The 19,705-nt window shown below is 38.3% G+C and overlaps 1 protein-coding gene across 1 annotated transcript in view; it reads left to right on the forward strand.

The window, feature by feature from the left end:
- The window catches only part of LOC101353120 (bromodomain-containing protein 7-like), a 45,680-nt gene that overhangs the window by 5,909 nt on the left and 20,066 nt on the right, over positions 1 to 19,705 (forward strand). The window contains exons 3-6 of the mRNA XM_004371644.2: positions 11,008 to 11,137; positions 12,582 to 12,639; positions 15,951 to 16,095; positions 19,030 to 19,140. Of these exons, the coding sequence (XP_004371701.1) occupies positions 11,008 to 11,137; positions 12,582 to 12,639; positions 15,951 to 16,095; positions 19,030 to 19,140 (444 nt within the window). The remainder of the gene's footprint in view (positions 1 to 11,007; positions 11,138 to 12,581; positions 12,640 to 15,950; positions 16,096 to 19,029; positions 19,141 to 19,705) is intronic.

A 19,705-nucleotide genomic window follows, 5' to 3' on the forward strand; every position in this document is an offset into this window, starting at 1 on the left:
GGTTTCTGCTGAGTAGTCTGAGCTTAGTCTTATTGACTCTCCTTTGTAGATGACTTTTCGTTTATCCCTAGCTGCTCTTAAAATTCTCTCTTTATCTTTGGTTTTGGCAAGTTTGATTATAATATGTCTTGGTGACTTTCTTTTGGGATCTACTTTATGAGCATCTTGGATAGATATCTTTTCATCTTTCAGGATATCAGGGACATTTTCTGCCAATAAATCTTCAACAGTTTTCTCTGTATTTTCTTTTATCCCCCCTGTTCTGGTACTCCAGTCACTTGTAAGTGATTCCTTTTGATAGAATCCCACATAATTCTTAGGGTTTCTTCATTTTTTTAAAATCCTTTTATCTGATTTTTCCTCAGATAAGTTGGTGTCAGGTGCTTAATCTTCAGTCTCACTAATTCTGACTTCCATTGCCTCAAGTCTGCTCCTATGACTTTCTATTGAGTTGTCTAATTCTGAAATTTTATTGTTAATCTGCGGGGTTTCTGATTGCTGTCTCTCTGTGGATTCTTGCAGCCTGTTAAATTTGTCATTATGCTCTTCTCTAATCTTTTAATTTCCTCTATTGCCTGTTCTACGTTTTGCTTAATTTTCTTCCTAATTTCTTGAAGAGTTTTGTATATTAATCTTTTGTATTCTGCCTCTGGTAATTCCAAGAAATTTTCCTCCTCTGGAAAATTTCCAGATTATTTTGGGAGCTTGCGGAAGCCATCATGGATTGCCTTTTTATGTGATTTGATATTGACTGTTGTCGCCAAGCCATCAATAAGTTATTATATTTATTTATTTTATGTTTGCTTACTGTGTCCTAGCTTCTTGTTTTGAGATGCCCAAATAGGCTGCTCATATGAGCTAGTTTGATTATTGGCACCTTTGAAGCTCTGATGTTCTGTCACCAGGTGGTTAGATCTGTTACTAGGTATGTGAGCTCAGGAATCCACCCACTCCTCCTGTATGGATTCAGCTCAGGTGCCCAGGCAGATAGCTACTGTGTGTGGTGTAGGCTCTCACCTACAGTCTTAGACAGGCATGGGTGATTGGTGTAGGCACAGGCATCAAGCTGCAGCAGGGGGACACACTCTGAGCAAGGCAGGGGGCTGACGGCCTCCGAGTGTCCAGGAGGAAGGCGTGTCCCTGTTCCCTAGAGCACGTAGATGGGTGGGTTTTGCAGCTGGACTATGAGCACCCAGTGCTGTTGGCTGTAAGGACTGAGGGGCGCCTCTTATTCTTGGGCCCCTATTGTAGGTGGGTTGGTGGCATGGGTGGAGCCACCAGTCCTCAGGCCCCTGATGTGGGTTAGGTGAAGACCCTGCTTAATGGGCAGAGCAGTGTCAAATGTCACAAACCTGCCACTTCACAGCTGAGACAGTTCCAGTTAGACTTCAGGTATATACCCGTCGTACTGCGGTAATGAGGGCCTGCGCTGTTGAAATGGGCCCACTCAAGTGTCTGCAGGGGGAATGGCACTTAGAGTCTGTGGATCCCTTATGCCTGTGCCTAGGCAAAGGAGCTGTGCCTACCCTGGGTTCCTGGCTTAGGGGAGCTGGCAGTTTATTTTTAACCCTGTTTGTTAATTTGTTCACTCTCCAAGGCCGGGAGAATGGCTCATGGTGTGTGATGGATCCTACCTCTGGCCCAGGAGACTCGGCAGTTGCTGAAGCCAATCCGGGACCCAGTGCAGAGCAGGGAGCGGGGAGGTAAATGGGAGAGAGGCTTTTTCCCTAAAGGGGGTGTTTTTGATCTGCTCGGTAAGCTGTACACAAGTACTTATCTTTCCTTGATTGAGGGCTGCTTCTCACTGGTTCTTGGTGGCAGAGTAGACTCTCTGGCACTGGATCTCTCCCGGTGTGGAAGACACGCCTCCGGAGCACCGCTGCTAGCCTGCCTCACTGCTCACCCATGAGGTGATCAGGCCTGAAGAGCTCAGGCTCTCACCGTGTCAGGTCTGGCAATTCCTTGCTGCATCCAAACCGTCTCTCCCTCCCCCCGCCACTCAGTCCAGTTCCTCAACTTTGCCTTAGATGTTCAGGGCTCCTAGATTGTCACATAATTGATTCACTTGTTTTTTTGGGTCTTTGTTGTAAGAGGGTCCACTGGAAGCATCTGACTACTCCGCCATCTTGGTCCCGCCTTCTAGATCATCATTTTATCAACTTAATGTCCTACACAGAATTTTACCTGTTGCACGATAGTTTTACAGAATTGTCCTCTTGTGCATATTACTAGATCAAATGGTATGAGCATTTTTTTTAATGAGCTATTTTTTGTGTTATGTAGGAATGGGCAACTTGAAAACATAAGGCTGAATCTTTAGAAAATGGCAATGTTATATAATAAGAGTTATGCCAGCACCCAAATTTCTTGCCAACTGGTTTGCATTCAAATGTTTAAGAAAAATTATTAAACCAACACATTTTCATAGGGTGGTCTGTAGGTTTTGGTCTGGTTGAAACCAAGGCATGTTGTACTCTTAATGCTCTGGTTGGTATTAAATACCACTGCTCTACAGGGAGAAACACTGTTGATCTACCTGCTGGGGCATTTTTGACTAGTATAGTCAGGGTGTTCCTACTTAAAAGAGGAAAATCATTTAATTAAGATACCTTTAAAAAATTATAGTTTTTTTGGGGGGGGCGGTGCTTTTTTTTTCATTTGTTTGCATAATGGTTTTTCTACATGGCTTTTAATTCACAGTAAAGCCTCTCACAATTACTTGAATATTTTCTGCTCCTCCAGGTTGTTCCTGCATGCATAAGGTACATATCACCAAAGTATATGATGCAAAATTTTAAAAGCATACTTATTACACATTCTTCAAAGTAGTTTCTTTTTGGGGACTGTACACTTATTTAAAGATTTCTTAATATTTTTAAGACTGTATGCACTTCAAATCAAGAGGTATATCAAAGGGTATATCTTTGGCAGTATTATTTGATTTTGGAAATAGCCAGAAGTCAGGTAGCACCAAGCCACTTGTGAATAAGGCTAGGAGATTCAACCTAGGACTACAATGAAGTATAGCTTCAAAGTCATGAAACTGATTTTTTAGGTGACTTCTTAAGTCATTTGTTAAAAGGGAGTTCTGAAATCGTTTCACACGTTGACAGCATCATTGGAATACATACACAGGGCCCTGGTAGCACAGTGGTTACCAGCAGTTTGAATCCACCAGCCGCTCCTTAGAAACCCTGTGGGGCAGTCCGCTCTGTCCTGCAGGGTCACTATGAGTTGGAATCGACTCCATGGCAACGGGTCTGGTTTTGGTTTTTTTTATAGCCTCCAAAAGTAGCCAGTCTAAAGTACGGTACTTATTACTAACAGCAGCAACAGTTTATTACTAAGGACTTCAGCTGTTAATCCGCATGCTTTCATGCTGTCTCATGTAATTCATTAATTCTGCAAGTAAACTTACTTAGCAGCCATAATGTGCTAGGCATTGCTGAGCTTAGAAGTACAGAGCTGAGTAAGACATGGGCTCTTGGCTGTAAGGTATTCCAGCAAAAGAGGGAACTTTGTCTATAGTGTAGTGCAATGAGTGTTTTAATAATAATATGAGCAAAGATTTGCTTTGAAAGTATTCACAAATTAATAAAATAACTTGGCATCAGGTCATAGACAAATTTCAGCAAAACTAGACTCTAGTCTGAAAAAAGTACGGTGCATTTGTAGTTATGGAAATAGTTATTGTTCCTTCCTCCTGCCTCAGACCTTCATGCACACAGGGTAGTTCCTCTGTCTAGAATGCTGTTCCCACCCACACTCCCAACCTGGCTAAATTCTCTATCCTTCAGATATCAGCCTAGATGTTACTTCCCCATAGAAGCCTTCCCTCACTTCCCCAGTCTAAATTAGATTCCTTCAACAGTTTTTCTCTCCTAGAAATCTGTCTCTGTTGGTTTGGAGTGTCAGTCGTTCAGTGGCCGTCTGTGCTGTTATGCAGCAGTGTGAGCTTCCTAAGGGCAGGGCCTTTGGGTTTTCTCCCCCACTGTACGTCCACACGGTGAGCCTCATTTATGTAGTGACTGAATCAGCGAGTGCCCAGTCTGTGCTAGATACTGCACTAAAATTTCCCATACACTGTCTTATTTATTCCTCAGAATCCTCTGAGGTATGTTTTGTGGTTTATTTTAGACTACAAAGGATTATAAAACTTAACCGTGATCTCATAGCGAATAAGTGGCAGAGCCAGAATTTGAACCCGTTTCTTAAACTAACTGTAAACCCTTCTTGGCTTCCTGAAGTTAAATATTTTGTTCGGTTAAATATTTTGTTTGGTTAAGTATTTTTGTTTGGTTTTCTATATGTAGCTAACAAAGTACAGTATCAGCCAGAACTCTGTTAATTTGTGGTTTTACATGTGTATTAGTAAGTGGCAAATCTGCTGCAAAAGAATCCTTAAAGTATTCAAAGTCAGAACTGAATCCGCTAGGCACTCCTTGGAAACCGCGTGGGGCAGTTCTACTCTGTCTATAGGGTCACTGTGTGTTGGAATCAACTCGACGGCAGTGGGTTTGGTTTTTTTGGTTTAACAACAACATTAGTAAGTAACATTTATAACAGGATTCTCTAATATATTCTAAACCATGAAAAAGAAAATTAAAAGGTTGGAATCAGAATTTTAGGTGGAGAGAGAACCAATATCAAAGCCTCTGTTTTCTAGATGAGAAACCAAGACTGAAACAATGGGATAGCTCTTGAACTAGAACCTCGGGCTCCTGCTGCCCGGTCTCCATTTAGTTTAGGGCAGTTTCCAAATATATGTTTTTATATTCTTTTTCTCTTTTGAACTCTGTAGACCAGACGGCTATACAGGTATCTCCCGCTGTCAAAAGTTTGCCTTATGCCACTTCACTTTTATGAAAGACCTACATTAGTATCTGTTTTCGCTAACGAAAAGACATCCAAAGAGGATTTTCGCTTTTACAAAAAAAGGCGAAAAGCAGAAGTAGCGTTCAGCGTTGTTTTGCTGTTAAAGAGGCGGTGTGCCCTGAGCAGCATTGTTTCTGCTTTATGGAGGCTGTGCGTTTATCGTATTGTTCCTGCTTTTCCTATGTGTTAGTGTTATTTTAGGGTTTATGTGTCATTTGGTGTGATTCGGTAGGTTATGTTTTGGATCTGGGAATGCTCAAAAATGTTTCTGCTGCAAATTAATATAACTGCTTCTTTGCTTTATGCCATTTTGGTTAATAAGAAGTTTCATGGGAAGGCTCTACTTTCAGATAACAGGGGGAACCTGTATTCTTTTGCCATTACTGAATGATAAAGTGGTTACTTTAGACCAAGCTAACTAAGTACAGTTATTAGGTAGGGGTATGTCTTAGTTACCTAGTGCTGTTGTAACGGAAATACCACAAGTGAGTGGCTTTAACAAACAGAATTTTATTTTCTCACAGTTCAGGAGGCTAGAAGTCTGAATTCAGGCTGCCGGCTCTAGGGGAAAGAAGGCTCTCTCTGTCTCTCTCTGTCTCTCTCTCTGTCTCTCTCTCTCTCTGTCTCTCTGTCTGTCTGTCTGTCTGTCTGTCTCTCTCTCTCTCTCGCTCTCTCACTCTGTCTCTCGCTCTTGCTCGCTCTCTCGCTCTCTCTTTCTTGCTCTCTCTCGCTCGCTCTCCTTCTATCTCTCTCGCTCTCTCTCTCTCTGTCTTTCTCTGTCTCTGTCTCTCTCTCTGTCTCTCTCTCTGTCTGTCTCTCTCTCTGTCTCTGTCTCTCTCTCTGTCTCTCTCTCGCTCTGGGAAGTCTTGTTTCTTTTCAGCTTCTGTTCCTTGGTGACCATGTGGCATGGCATCAGTCTTCCCCCCATCGGCTCTTTTGCTGCTTGCTTTATCTGCTTTTGTATCTCAGAAAAGATTGACTTAAGACACACCCTGCACCGATACTGCCTCATTAATGTAACAAGAAAACCATTTCCAAATGGGGTTATAACCACAGATATAGGGGTTAGGATTTACAGCACGTATTTTGGTGGGGGACGCAGTTCAATCTATAACATGGTAGTTGATAGACAGTCTACCTTCTTTTGACGCTTGTCGAACTTTTCTCTTTTACGATCTCATTTGGCCTTCTCAGTGACTCAGTGACTTCTCAGTAGAATAAAATCAACAGTCAGATCCCCATCTTGCAGGTGGTAAAGAGCCCTGGTGAGAATGAACGAGCTGCCTGAGGTTGCGGAGTGTGTTAAGGATGAAGCTGGAGCTAGAACCTGAGCCTCTAGCCCACGGGTTCGCAAACTATGGCCAGTGCCATAGATTTTTGTAAATAAAGTTTATTGGAACACAGCCACACCCATTCATTTCCATATTGTCTAGAGTTGCTTTCACACTATAACAGCAAAGGTTACTAGCTGTGACAGACCTTATGGGCTACAAAACCTAAAATATTTACTCTCTGGCCTTTTACAAAAGAGTTTGCTGGCTCCTCCTCCAGGGGTTCCGGCACTGGCCCTAGGGCCCTAGTTCTTCCCACGTGGGAGAAGTGCTCACTGCCTTTCCGAGCTGTCCTGTCCCATGTTTCACATTTCAAAGGAAGGGATCTGTATGTCGGGGGTCTTTTCCCATAGAACAGATGTTCTAAACCTGCCAGCCTGCATAAGATTCATGCCAGTTTTTCTGGGCAAAACATGAAAAGTTTTTCAAAGTTAGAATTACTGCTACAGAATATGTCATGACATGTAAAAAACAGATACCAGACAACCTACACTAATGGTAATGGATCAAGTGCACAGTGACTACAGTTTATAACACTGTTTTCTGGAGCTTTTAAACCAATCATATATGTTTGTATTACGTGCTTTGTACTCTGAATAAAGTGCATGAAGCTCTGTATCAGTCATTCTCAAAGTGTGATCCCTGGACCACCAGCAGCAGCAATATGACTTGTAAACTTGTTAGAAATGCAAATTCTCAGGCTCTGCCCCATGGGTAATTCTGAGAGTGGGGCCCGACCATCTTTGTTTTAACAAGACTTCTAGGTGATTCTGACACACACTAAAACTTGAAAACCACATTGGGCCTTGAGAAATGGCATTTTGAACAAATTCTAAGAGGATGCTGGTCTGGGGACCATAGTTTGGGAACTACTGGTCTAGATACTAGAACAAGAAAGTAGGACAGAGGCCAAGAAGAGTTTTTTGAGTGGATAGGATCCTACTGAGACTCTTAAAACTTAGATAGTTTGACTCTCAGGAGCTTAAGATGGACATTTTTAGTCGATTTTACTTCAAAATTTAATTTTTAAAAATGCTAAGTATAGAGAATAATAAAGCTACCATGTAGATACCAGTTGTCCAACTTTAGCATGTCAGCATTTTGCTTTTATTTTTCTTTTAAAGAAATGGGAGTACGGGTATAGATGAAGTCTCCTATATAACTTTCCAGGATCCCATTCCTCTCTCTTATTCTCTAGAGAACCACCATCCTTCATCACATGTAAATTTTTTTGAATTTTATTACGTATGCATATATCAGTACACAATACCAGTCTGCACATTTTCATACTTAACAGACAAATGCTCTGTAACTTTTCTCCTAGACATTATGTTTCTGAATATTATTCACGTTGATTATAGTGTAACTTCAGCTCATGTATTTTACCTGGTATGTGAATGTACCATATTTTATTCATTCATTCGAAGTCAAGTTGATGGCAACGGGGTTTTTTTTTTTTTTTTTCCCAGTAGACATTAATGTTTTTCCTGATTTTTTACTGTTCAAAACAATAGATATTCTTGTACATGTATGCTATGTTATTTCTAGGCTATGTGCCCAGGTGAGGAATAGCTGAGAAGTAGGGTCGAGTTGGCTCTGACTGTATAACAGAACGAAGTGTTGCCACGGCCCGTGCCGTTCTCATGATCGCAGGCATGTCTGAGTCCGTTGTTGCAGCCGTTGTGTCCTTGAGGGTTTCTCTTGTTTCCGCTGATCCTCGACGTTACCAAATGTGATGGCCTTTTCTAGTAATTGGTCTTTCTTGCTGTCTGAAATAAGCGAGCTAAGGTCTCGCCATCGTCACTTCTAAGGAGCATTCTGGTTATATTTCTTCTAAACGGATCTGTTCATTCTTTTGGCAGTATAGTCAATGTTTTTCACTGAGAGCACAATTCGAATGCATCAGTTCTTCTTCTGTCTTCCTTTTTTATTGTTCGGCTTTCGTATGCGTATGAGGCGATTGAAAAGACCATGGCTTGGGTCAGACACACCTTAGTCATCAAAGTGACATCTTTGCTTTTTAAAACTTTAAAGAGGTCTTATGCAGCAGAATTGCCCAGCGCAGTATGTCATTTGATATCTTGATTGGTGCTTCCGTAGACATTGATTGTTGATCCAAATAGAATTAAATTGTCGACTTCAGTGTTTTTCTCCATTTATCGTGATGTTGTTTATTGGGCTAGTTGTGAGGATTTTCATTTTCTTCACGTTCAAACATAATCCATACTGAAAGCTATAATCTTTGACCTTCATCAGTAAGTTCTTCAGGCCATCTTCATTTTCAGCAAGCAAGGTTATGTGATGTACATATTGTTCATGAGTATTCCTCCAGTTCTGGTGCTTTGTTCTTCATATAGTCCAGCTTCTTGGATTATTTGTTCAGCATACAGTTTGAGCAAGTAGGGTGAAAGGATACAATCCTGTCGCACACCTTTTCCAATCTTAAGCCACGCAGTATCCCCTTGTTCTTTTCTAATAACTGCTTCTTGAGCCATGTACAGGTTCGTCATCAGCACAATGGCTGATTGCTCTGCTAATGGTTGTACCTATTTACTCACCTGTCTGCAAGGTATGAGAGTCCGATTTCTAAATATTTATCAGAACTTGGCATTTGTAGACATTTGAATTTGTGCTGATTAGAGAGACGGGAAATGCCTTGTAGTTTCTGAATTTTATAATTCCCAGAATTCTAGGGAGCTTGAGTAACTTTTCATGTTTCTTAAAATTTCAGTTTTCTTCTTCATGAATTACCTGTTAATATGGGTTGAATTGTGTCCCCCAAAAATGCATGTCAACTTGGCTAGGCAATGTTCCCAGTATTGTGTGGTTTTCTACCATTTTGTGATCTTATGTGATTATCCTGTATGTTGTAAATCCTAACTTCTATGATGTTAATGAGGCAGGGTTAGAGGCAGTTATGTTAATGACACAGGACCACAATCTACAGGATTAGGTTGTATCTTGGGTCAGTCTCTTTTGAGATATAAAAGAGAGGATGGAGCAGAGAGAAAAGGGACCTCATACCCTCAAGCAAGAAGAACCAGGAGCGGAGCGTGTCCTTTGGACTCAGGGTCCCTGTGCTGAGAAGCTTCTAGACCAGGGGAAGATTGATGACAAGAACCTTCCCCAGAGGTGACAGAGAAAGCCTTCCCCTGGAGTTGGCGCCCTGAATTAGGACTTTCAGCCTCCTAGACTATGAGAGAATAAATTTCTGTTTGTTAAAGCCATCTACTTGTGGTGTTTTTGTTATAGCAGCACTAGATAACTAAGGCACCCATGATACCCTTTACCCATTTTATATTGGGTTATTTGTCTTTTTGCATGTGTTTATAGATGCTCTTTTGTAATCTTTGCTAACACTTTATGACTTATTTGTGTTGCAAGTACTTTATCTCAGTCTGTAGCTAGTCTTGTAGCTTTGTGTTTTGTTGTTTTTGGTTTTTTCTTTGTTTGAGGTACCAGAGTTTATAATTGTAACGTTATTTTTTTTCAGGTTTTGTCTTTATGATTTATTCTTTCTTTGCCTTATTTAAGAAAACCTTTCCCTACTCTTGGGTCATAAAGATTCTCCACTTTTGTTGAAGTTTAAAGCTTTGCTTTGTACATTTAAGTCTTTAATCTATCTGGAATTTATTTTTGTGTATGGTATGATGTAGAAATTAATTTTATTCTTCCGTGTAATCAGTTGTCCCAACATCACCCTTTTTTCATTGATTTATAATGCAGTCTCTGTGATACACCAAGATTTTTTATGTGCACTGGTTTGTTTCTGAGTTCTGTACTCTTTTCTTTTGGTCTGTTTATCCCTTTGTCTGAGCCACATCATCTTAATTATTATTACTTTATACAAATACATCTGGTAAGACAAATTATCCCATTGTGACCTTTTTCAAAATTGTTCTGACTGTTCTCTTCAAGATAAGGTATATAGTCAGCTTGTCAAAGTCCATGAAAAACACTGTTTTACAGTTTTGAACGGCTGTATGTTAAAGTTATAAAGTAATTGGGAGAGAATCGACTGTCTTTCAATTCATAAACATAGTGTATCTGTCCTTTATTCAGGTCTTCTACTATGGCTGCGATAACAGAAATACCACAAGTGGACGGCTTTAACAAACAGAAATTTATTCTCTCACAGTTTAGGAGGCTAGATGTCTAAATTCAGGGCACCAGCTCTGGGGGAAGACTTTTTTCCTCTGTCAGTTCTGGAGGAAGGTCCTTGTCATCAATCTTCCCCTGGACAGAAGCTTCTCACTGCAGGATCCTGGGTCCAGAGGATGCACTCCACCCTGGCGCTTCTTTCTTGGTGGTATGAGGTCCCTCTCCTCTTTGTTTCATTCTCTCTTTTATATCTCAAAAGAGATTGACTCAAGACACAACCTAACCCTGTAGATTGGGTCCTGCCTCATTAACAGTGGCCTTCTATAATGCTTTGTAATTTTTCCAGTAAAGGTCTTGGGCATCTTTTGTTACGTTTACTCCTGGGTATGTTATACTGTATATAACTAATAAATGTATTCTAATTGTGTGTGTGTATAAATATATATGTAAAATACTTACGATTAGTATTGTTTTTCTAACTGGTTATTTCTGACATACAGGAATACTTTTTTTCGTTTATGAACATGTCATTCTTTTCTTTTTCTAGTAGATGGCAGTAAAGTACACCAAAATTTCATTATTAAGGGTCTGTTTTCTTTTCAGTACTGTCTTATTTTTCCCCCTGAAATTAAAATGATTTGTACGTTTATAAGTATTGATGCTAAAAGATTTCTAAATTATTTCCCTTTGTTCCCTTTAGGAGGATAAAAGGAACCGAGATCGAGACCATGTGGAGAATGAGGCAGAGAATGACCTCCAGTGTCAGGCTCCTGTAAGACTAGACTTGCCTCCTGAGAAGCCTCTCGCAAGTTCTTTAGCCAAACAAGAAGGTTGGAATATCTGTGAATTAACTGCCCTGAATGAGGAAGCTGAAAATGTTTTAAGGGTCATAGCCAGGGAAAGTGACTGGATTTTAGCTTCTGAGTTAAAGTGTAGAAGTTTTTAATTGGAGTTTTTTTTTTTTTAATGTGAACTACATTTTTTTCTTTTTTTCTTTTCATGTGCTTTAGATGAAGTTTTAAAGAGCAAATTAGTTTCTCATTGAACAACACACGTATTGTTTTGTGACATTGGTAGCCACCCCCACGACATGTCAACACTCTCCCCTTCTCCACCTTGCGTTCCTCGTTCCCAGCTCTCCTGTCCCCTCGTGCATTCTCGTCCTTGCTCCTGGGCTTGTGTGCCCTGTTAGTCTCGTTTTGGTTTTTGGGCCTGTCTAAGCTTTGGCTGAAGGGTGGACCTCAGGAGTTACTTCAGTACTGAGCTAAAGGGGTGTCTGGGGGCCATACTCTTGGGTTTTGTTTTGTTTTTAAATTTCTTTTCCTTGCTCTGTCTCACTGCATAAAAAATAGTAATTAGCTTCCATTTTGAATTGATATTATCAAACTCCAACCTAGCAAAAATAAGCGGAATTTCTGTTGTTAGGTGCTGTGCAGTCATTTCTGCCTCATAGCAGTGTACAACAGAACAAAACACTGCTCAGTCCTCTGCCGCCCTGACAATCATCGCTGTCTTTGAGCTCATTGTTGCAGCAGCTCTGTCAGTCTGTTTTGTTGAGGGTCTTCCTCTCTTTCACTGACTCTCTAGTTTACCAAGCATGATGTCCTTCTCCAGGGACTGGTCCCTCCAGATAACACGTCCAAAGTACGGGAAACGAAGTCTCGCCATTCTCGCCTCCAAGGAGCATTCTGGCTGTACTTCTTCCAAGACACATTTGTTTGTTCTTCTGGCAATCCATGCTGTATTCAGTGTTCTTCACCAACTCCATAATTCAAAGGCATCAATTCTTCTGTCTTCCTTTTTCCATTGTCGGGCTTTTGCATGCATATGAGACAATTGAAAATACCATGGCTTGAGTCAAGCGCACCTTTGTTCTCAAAGTGACCTTCTTTTTAACACCTTTAAGAGGTCTTTTGCAGCACGTTTGCCCAATGCAGTATGTTGTTTGATTCCTAGACCACTGCTTCCACGGGCATTGATTGTAGATCAAGTAAAATGAAATCGTTGGTATCTTCAGTATTTTCTCTGTTCACGATGATGTTGCTTATTGGTCCAGTTGTGAGGATTTTTTTTTTTTATGTTGAGGTATAATCCGTATTGAAGGTTGTAGTCTTTGATCTTCATCAGTAAGTGCTTCAAGTTCTCTTCACAATTCTGTACAAGATGTTTAATAATGGGTATGAGAGAAACCATATAGAAAGAAAATTAAGCTAAGCATAGTACTCTCTAGAATCTTGCATTTAAAAACACCCTTTCCTTTCTTCTTTGCTTTAGAAGTAGAACAGACACCCCTTCAAGAAGCCCTGAATCAACTGATGAGACAATTGCAGAGGTAAGTGTGTTTTCCAACATTTTCATAACATGGAAATTGAAATGGTAAGATGTATAGGATCCAAACCACTTCTCTTTTTTCGACTACTTAAAGCCGCATTTTGTGACCTAGATCCAAATGTCCTTGATTTTAAAGTGGATGATAAATATTTTGTTTGGCAATAGAAGTACTTCAAGAAGCTGACTTTTAGATATTCTCTTTTGGTTTGTTCTAACTGGCATCTTGAAAGCTGTTATATAATACTCTTAATGGCAACTTTGTTTTTGATCTAAAGTAATTTCTGGTGTTAAAGCTTTAAACCAGGAATAAACAATATGGATATTTCTGGTTTTGCTAATAGATCGAAGCACTTTCTGTATGTCTGTGCAGTGCCTGTCATGCCGTGAGCGTTCAGCAATTATTAAATCCAGGAGAAGAAACAAAGTACCCTAAACAGGATTTGTGACCCTCTTTTAAATGCAGAAATTTATTCTAAAAACTTCCATGTCTAGATTAAACCAGAGTTAAGTTCTTAAAAGGGAAAAGAATAACTCAGTCTTTATTAAAATACTGATTTTGATACCCTTTTTACTCAGAATTTTGAATTCAAAGACATTTACAGTATATTTGCAAAGGATTTATGGTTCTAAGGTATACATACTAATAGTGAACTTTGTTCTCACTGTGTTGGACTTATGTGTCAACCCCAGAGCACATCATAAATAATTTTTCAAGATAAAGCTCTCTATATTCAGCAGCTATTCAGCTTTGCAGTTAAGGTCAGAAGTTACCAGCCTCTCTTCTTTTTTGGTATTATAGAGTTTGAGTCTCTAGTCTTTATACTTGAATAAGTTATTCATTACTTATCTCAAAGGAGTGAATGTGTGAGTATTCAGTATTCCATCTCAATTAAAAGGTATGACTATAAAGTGCTTTGTCTGTCTTTGTGTCTAATTTCTTGTAAAATTGGAATATAGGTTAATGATGTCACCTTAAGAGACATCTACTTTAAAATGTACATCTTAGTCCAAGGATGTTAACATTGCTGGGAACATTCTGGGAACTGGAACCCGAAATTCGGTTTTGAATAGCCTTGGTTAGTGATTGGGCGAGTTCTTATTTCTGAGTCTCAGAGAGCTTGGACTGGTAAAGAATGTAATTGATCAAGTTTGGTAAAACCGCTTTTAGCCATAAAACTAGATGATGGGATTCTATAGTAAAATGACTCATTTTGTGAGATATAGTTGATAATTTGCTCTGAAAGATAGTTGCAAAAGATGACTTCCAGAGATGATTAGTGTTGTCATTCAGGGTAACTATGATGAACAGAATGAATTTGGATATATAATTCCAGACTGGATAATTTTGCTCATTCTCATCATTTTTTAGTCTCATTGCTTAGGCATCCGGTTGGGAAGAATAAAGATAGAATCAGACAGACTTGAGTTCAGATTCCGTCTCTATCCCTTATTAGCGTTATGACCTAGAACAAATGGTGTAACCTCTCTCAGTCTCAGTGCCCCCATCTGTAATTGACGATACCACGACCTTGATGGCGTTTGTGATGATTAGATATAAAATACGTTAAGTGCTTACCCTGGGGCTGGTATATGGTAAATACATTTTAAAATTTGCTGCTGGTTCATGATAAAAACACTCAATAAACTAGAAGTAGAAGGGAAATTTCTCAACATGATAAAGGACATTTATGAAAAACCCACAGCTGAAGTCATACACAATAATGAAAAAGTAGAAGCTTTCTCTCTAAGATCAGGAACAAGACAAGGATACTGAGTTTCACCACTGCTGTCAACGTTTTGAGTCCCTGGGTGACTCAAATGGTTAAGCGCCCATCTACTAACCAAAAAACGGGCGGTTCAAACTCACCCAGAGGTGCCTTGGAAGAAATGCCTGGTGCTCTGTTTACAAAAGGTCACAGCCATTGAAAACCCTATGGAGTGCAGTGAGTCTGCACACGTGGTTGTCAGTGAGTTGGAATTGACTTGACGGCATCTGGTTTTGTTTTGTTTTTTTTTAATCAACATTATAGTGCAATGTCTAGTGAGAGCAAATTAGGTAAGAAAAAGAAATAAAAATGTATGCAAATCAGAAAAGAAGTAAAATTATCTCTAATCGCAGATGACGTGATTCTGTATCCAGAAAATCCCAAAGAATCCACAGAAAGCTACTAGAGCTAGAAACAAATTCAACAAAGTTACAAGTTACAAAATTAACACCAAAATCTGTTGTTTCAGTACATCAGCAATCAACAGTCTGAAAATGAAATTAAGAAAACAATTCCATTTACAATAGCGTCTCTAAAGGAATACATAGATACAAATTTAACCAAGGAGGTGAAAGAACTGTGTGCTGAAGATTGCTGAAAGATTTAAAAAGACCCGACTATGCACATGGACCTCACTGGATGGATTACTGTATTTTTATGCAGATAATGGCACGCCTTCTGCATTGGTTTGCTGGCAGCACCCTCCACCCTGTGGTGTTCTTGTAAGCGTGCTATGCTAATGTTTTTAAAGCAACATGTGGAAGAGGATTGACATGATGGGGCTTGTGAGGGTGCTTGGCGGGGGGGAGGATGCAGCCTGCAAACACAGAGGGCGCACATTATTTGCATAAAAATACGGTACAAGAAAAACCAACCCCTGTCATGGAGTCGATCCCGACTCATAGCGACCCCATAGGGTTTCCAAGACTAAATCTGTACAGAAGCAGACTGACACATCTTTCTCCTGTGGAGCTGCTGGTGGTGTAGAACCATAGACCCTTTGGTTAGCAGTCCCGCACTTTAACCACTGGGTCACCAGGGCTCCTGTAAATGCAGATCATCTGTGGAAAGAGATGACGGAGAAGCTCAGTAGCACCAGTCAAGACAAAACCAGGGGCTGACTTGATACAGACCATCAGTTGCTTATGTGCAAGTTAGGGTTAGGGTTACTATTTCTGTCTTTTCTCCCGTGGTTAGTAACAATATGCAGTACTGATCTCCCAAAGGCCCAAACATTGATTGTTAGTCGAGGTTATTTTGCTTCCTTTTCCCATTTGTAGGAGGTGCTACTAATTAATTACTCTACGTATGTAAAAAGAAAAGTTCTCTGTCTTAAGGATACAACTAGTGCGTAAAACATCTTAACATTTTTATTAAATAGTTATTAGTCTTCAGAATCTTTCCCTCAATTTTCAGTGAAAAACACATTAGCATACTAAAGATTCTTTCTACGTCTAAAGAGTTTTTGTCTGACTTCTGCTCCTAAATCAGTAGATTTGTTTGTAGTAGAAATAAAATACAAGATTGCTTTTTTGTATCTTCACAGAAAAGACCCAAGTGCTTTCTTTTCATTTCCTGTGACGGACCTTATTGCTCCCGGCTACTCCATGATCATTAAGCACCCAATGGATTTTAGTACCATGAAAGAAAAGATCAGAAACAATGCCTACCAGTCCATAGAAGAACTCAAGGTAATTATAATTATTTATATTGAGATTGGAGAAATAGACTGAGTTCTTAATACAAAATAAAACTCTCACATCTTTAGGTTCATTTGAGAGTCAAACCCTTGGATCCTACTTACACAAAAATGTGGTAAAAATCTGGAGGTCTGGTATTCAAAATATTTTGGATTGACCTTTTATTTTGCAGAGAATTAAATTTATTTTAATATCCAAAATCTTTGTTTTTCTGTCTTAGAAAACTGTTTCTGAGCTCAGTGATAGAAAACCAGATGAAATAAGTCATCTGCTATATTTTTTGTTTTGTTTTTAGTGAAATTTTGAGTTTCATATGTATTTCAAAATATATTTTCCCAGCCTTTAAGATAAAAAGATGGTATTAGATTTTTAACTTCTCATCAATACAGGTAAAATTGATACCTTAATGAAAGTATAATTAGAGTAGAATTTCTTTTTCTATTTCTAGACATACAAGGTGTGTGTATATTCTAAAATAGAGAACAAATTGGCTTGTCCAAAATATTAAACTGCAGTTTAATTACCTTTTTTAGTTTCATGTAAGTCAGTTGCTTGCTTGTTCACTTAGGCTATAATTGTTGAGCATATTCAGCTTTAAGAAGAAGGAGACACAAAAAAAATGAATAGTAAAGAACATAAGAGCTCCAAGATAATGTACATGCCTAATGTACAGAGTCCTGGCATATACTGATATCAGGGGTACACTTTTCTTCATCTTATTCTTCCAAGCAAAAGAAACTGCCTGTTTTTAAAATTTGTTTTGTATCAAACCAGTACAAACTTAGCTGGTTTAGGTAATATCTGTTTTACCTTTATTTTTTCCACATGAACATTGTAGAATTCACTTGACCTGAAGGCTAGGCCCTAATTATTTCCAGCAGGAATATAAGACTCTCCACATTATCTTTACTTTGTCTCTTTTCTTCATCCGGTGTAGATCGGCTGAGATGATGAAGAACACCAGTGTTTAATTCTGTCACTCTCAGTTTTAAGTGTGTAGATAATATTTCTCTTGCTCTGAAAAACCTGAATTATATTCTCTCGTATTCAGAGAGATGGAAACTTGCCCCAGCGTTATTTCTGTTGAAAATTTAGCTAGAACTCTTTGTTTTGTTTTCTCAACATATTTCTGACCTTATTTTTGCTTAATGGAAAAATATTTCAAAAAAATTTTTTTCTTTTGTGAAGGATTTTCCTATGATCTTTCTCTTATGATGACAAGAGAGAGAATTGTGTTCCCTAAATGTTTTTGAGTAAAGTAGGTTAAAGTTTATCATAATTGAAATGAAAGAGTATTTTTAACTCTTTGAAGTTTTGTATATTACTGTATTTTTTTAATGGGGGAAGTTCAACAGCCTGAAGTAATATATATTAGTTTAGCCAGCTCATTAGACTGCTAAAGTAGAAAATTTGCATGAAACATGGGTACAACAATCATTCGTCTTTTTGAATGACGAAGTACTGTTACACAAAAGCCCAGTGAAGCCTAACACATTACAGTTAAGATTTAAGGAGTCTGTAAATTACCTTAACAGGTCAGATCTGTGGTCATTCTAGCCCAGTACTCTCTTCCTCACGGGTTATTTAGTATGAGTACACAGTCATCTGTCTCCTCTCACTTGCCTCACCTCCCCCCAAATATATATTTAATAATTCTTATTGGAATGGAAATGTTTCGGAATATCTATAGCAGAGGTTCTTAACCTGGGGTTCTTTGGGAAGCCACGGGAGGGCTTTTAGGGGGACCATGAACCTCGTAAAATGGCATGAAAAATGTTGTGTTTAACTCTATGTGTGTCTGTTTGAAGACTAGATCTAAAACTCTCATCAGACTCTTTGAAATCCGGGACCTAAGCATAACTGATTAGATGCGTGGCCAGGAACTGAGGATCCAGATACACTTCCATCCATAATAAATTTAATACCAAATTCATTGTGACCTTTGAATCTGTTTCCTTATATACCTTGAAGTAGAATTCCGTCTGCCTGTTTTCATTCCATTTAAGTGTTCTAAGTTGTCATCACTAATTACTAAACAGTGGATTTTGAATGTGTTTGTTTTGGATTGTTTGGGGAGGGGGATCCTTTTTTGTTGAATTTTATCATTTTAACTTATCAAGGCTTTGGCATAATTACTCTCATATTTATATAATGAGAAAATGTCTTAACCATGAAAAAATGTAGTGGGATTAAGTTCTCAAGCACATGTGCATACTTTAAAATTAAACCAAAAATACAGTTTTCAGAATTCGGTTATTCTGCGTACATGTTCTGACTCTTTGAGGTTGTGTGGTTTGTTTCATATTGCCATGATTTTGCAATATTCTGCCAGTTATGTTTAGCTTGTGATGATGTTTAGCCTATATATTCAAACACTTGAAAGAAAATGACTAAATGTTTTAACATTTTTGTTCAGTTAATTTGAATTTGGCAGGAAATACTGTGATAATTTAACACTGTTTCCAGTTTTCAGTCAAGATCTGAAATGAAATATTTAATTCTGAAATGGAAATTTAAAATATTTGTTTCAAACTAAGAATAATTTTTTAAATTACATTAACTACTCAGCTAAGATTATTAAGGATAAAGTGGAAACATTTTCTTCTAATTCTTTGTGTGTGCAGTAATGTTATACTGAAGAAACTCATTTAAAAATTTTATTCTGGAATCTAAAGTTTATATACAGTTACTATAAAATGTTTAAATTTTAGAAAAGAATGTTGTAGCATAGTTAAATTAATTTAGCAATATTTGTTTTGTTGGTGAGTCCTAAGTTTTTTTAAATTACAAATTGCTGTTATGTAGTTTTCCTTATTGAACAGTTGAAGAAAAGGTCTTTTAAGTTTTAGAGGATGTATGTTTTAAACTTGGAGAATTACTCTGTTTTGTTTTAATGTATTTTTCTCCTTAATATTCTGTCTACAGGATAATTTCAAACTAATGTGTACTAATGCCATGATTTACAATAAGCCAGAGACTATTTATTATAAAGCTGCAAAGAAGCTATTACACTCAGGGATGAAAATTCTTAGCCAGGTAAAGGAAACTCTTTGTCATAAACAATAATTATTATAAAATCTATATCCCTATGTTTTTTGGTCATAGTGATAGAGATCTAATATAACACTGGTTTTATTTTACTAATAGATCATATTATAGTAGAAAATACTAATGAAAAAACTTTAATAAAGAGAACATTAAGGCAAGAAGATTCTTATTTGGCATTGATACAATTAAATATTGACATTCATTTGTAATTATTTCTTTAGAGACCCTTGAATTTCTGTTCACCAGATAGACTTATTTTTACTGTAGGCAGCAAAATTCTACTATGAAAGAAACATCAGCCTGAATTCCACGATAAGGTTGGATGAATCAGGAGATCTTTTAGGATGAAAGCTCTGTGTTTCCATTTGTAGTGGTGGAATCTAATGTTCTGGGCAATTCTGTGCTTCTTGGTGAAGCACAGGAACTCTTTTTAGTAGCAAGAAAAAATACACAACTGAGAAATATCTTGGGACTGTCTTGAAGCAGCCTCTTGACAAGAGCAGAATCTTCCTTAAAGGACAAGAATTGGTACGTGGTAAGGCATTTGAGGTAG

The sequence above is a fragment of the Trichechus manatus genome, unplaced genomic scaffold (genome assembly GCF_000243295.1).
Source record: "Trichechus manatus latirostris isolate Lorelei unplaced genomic scaffold, TriManLat1.0 scaffold00014, whole genome shotgun sequence".
Classification (NCBI taxonomy): domain Eukaryota; kingdom Metazoa; phylum Chordata; class Mammalia; order Sirenia; family Trichechidae; genus Trichechus; species Trichechus manatus.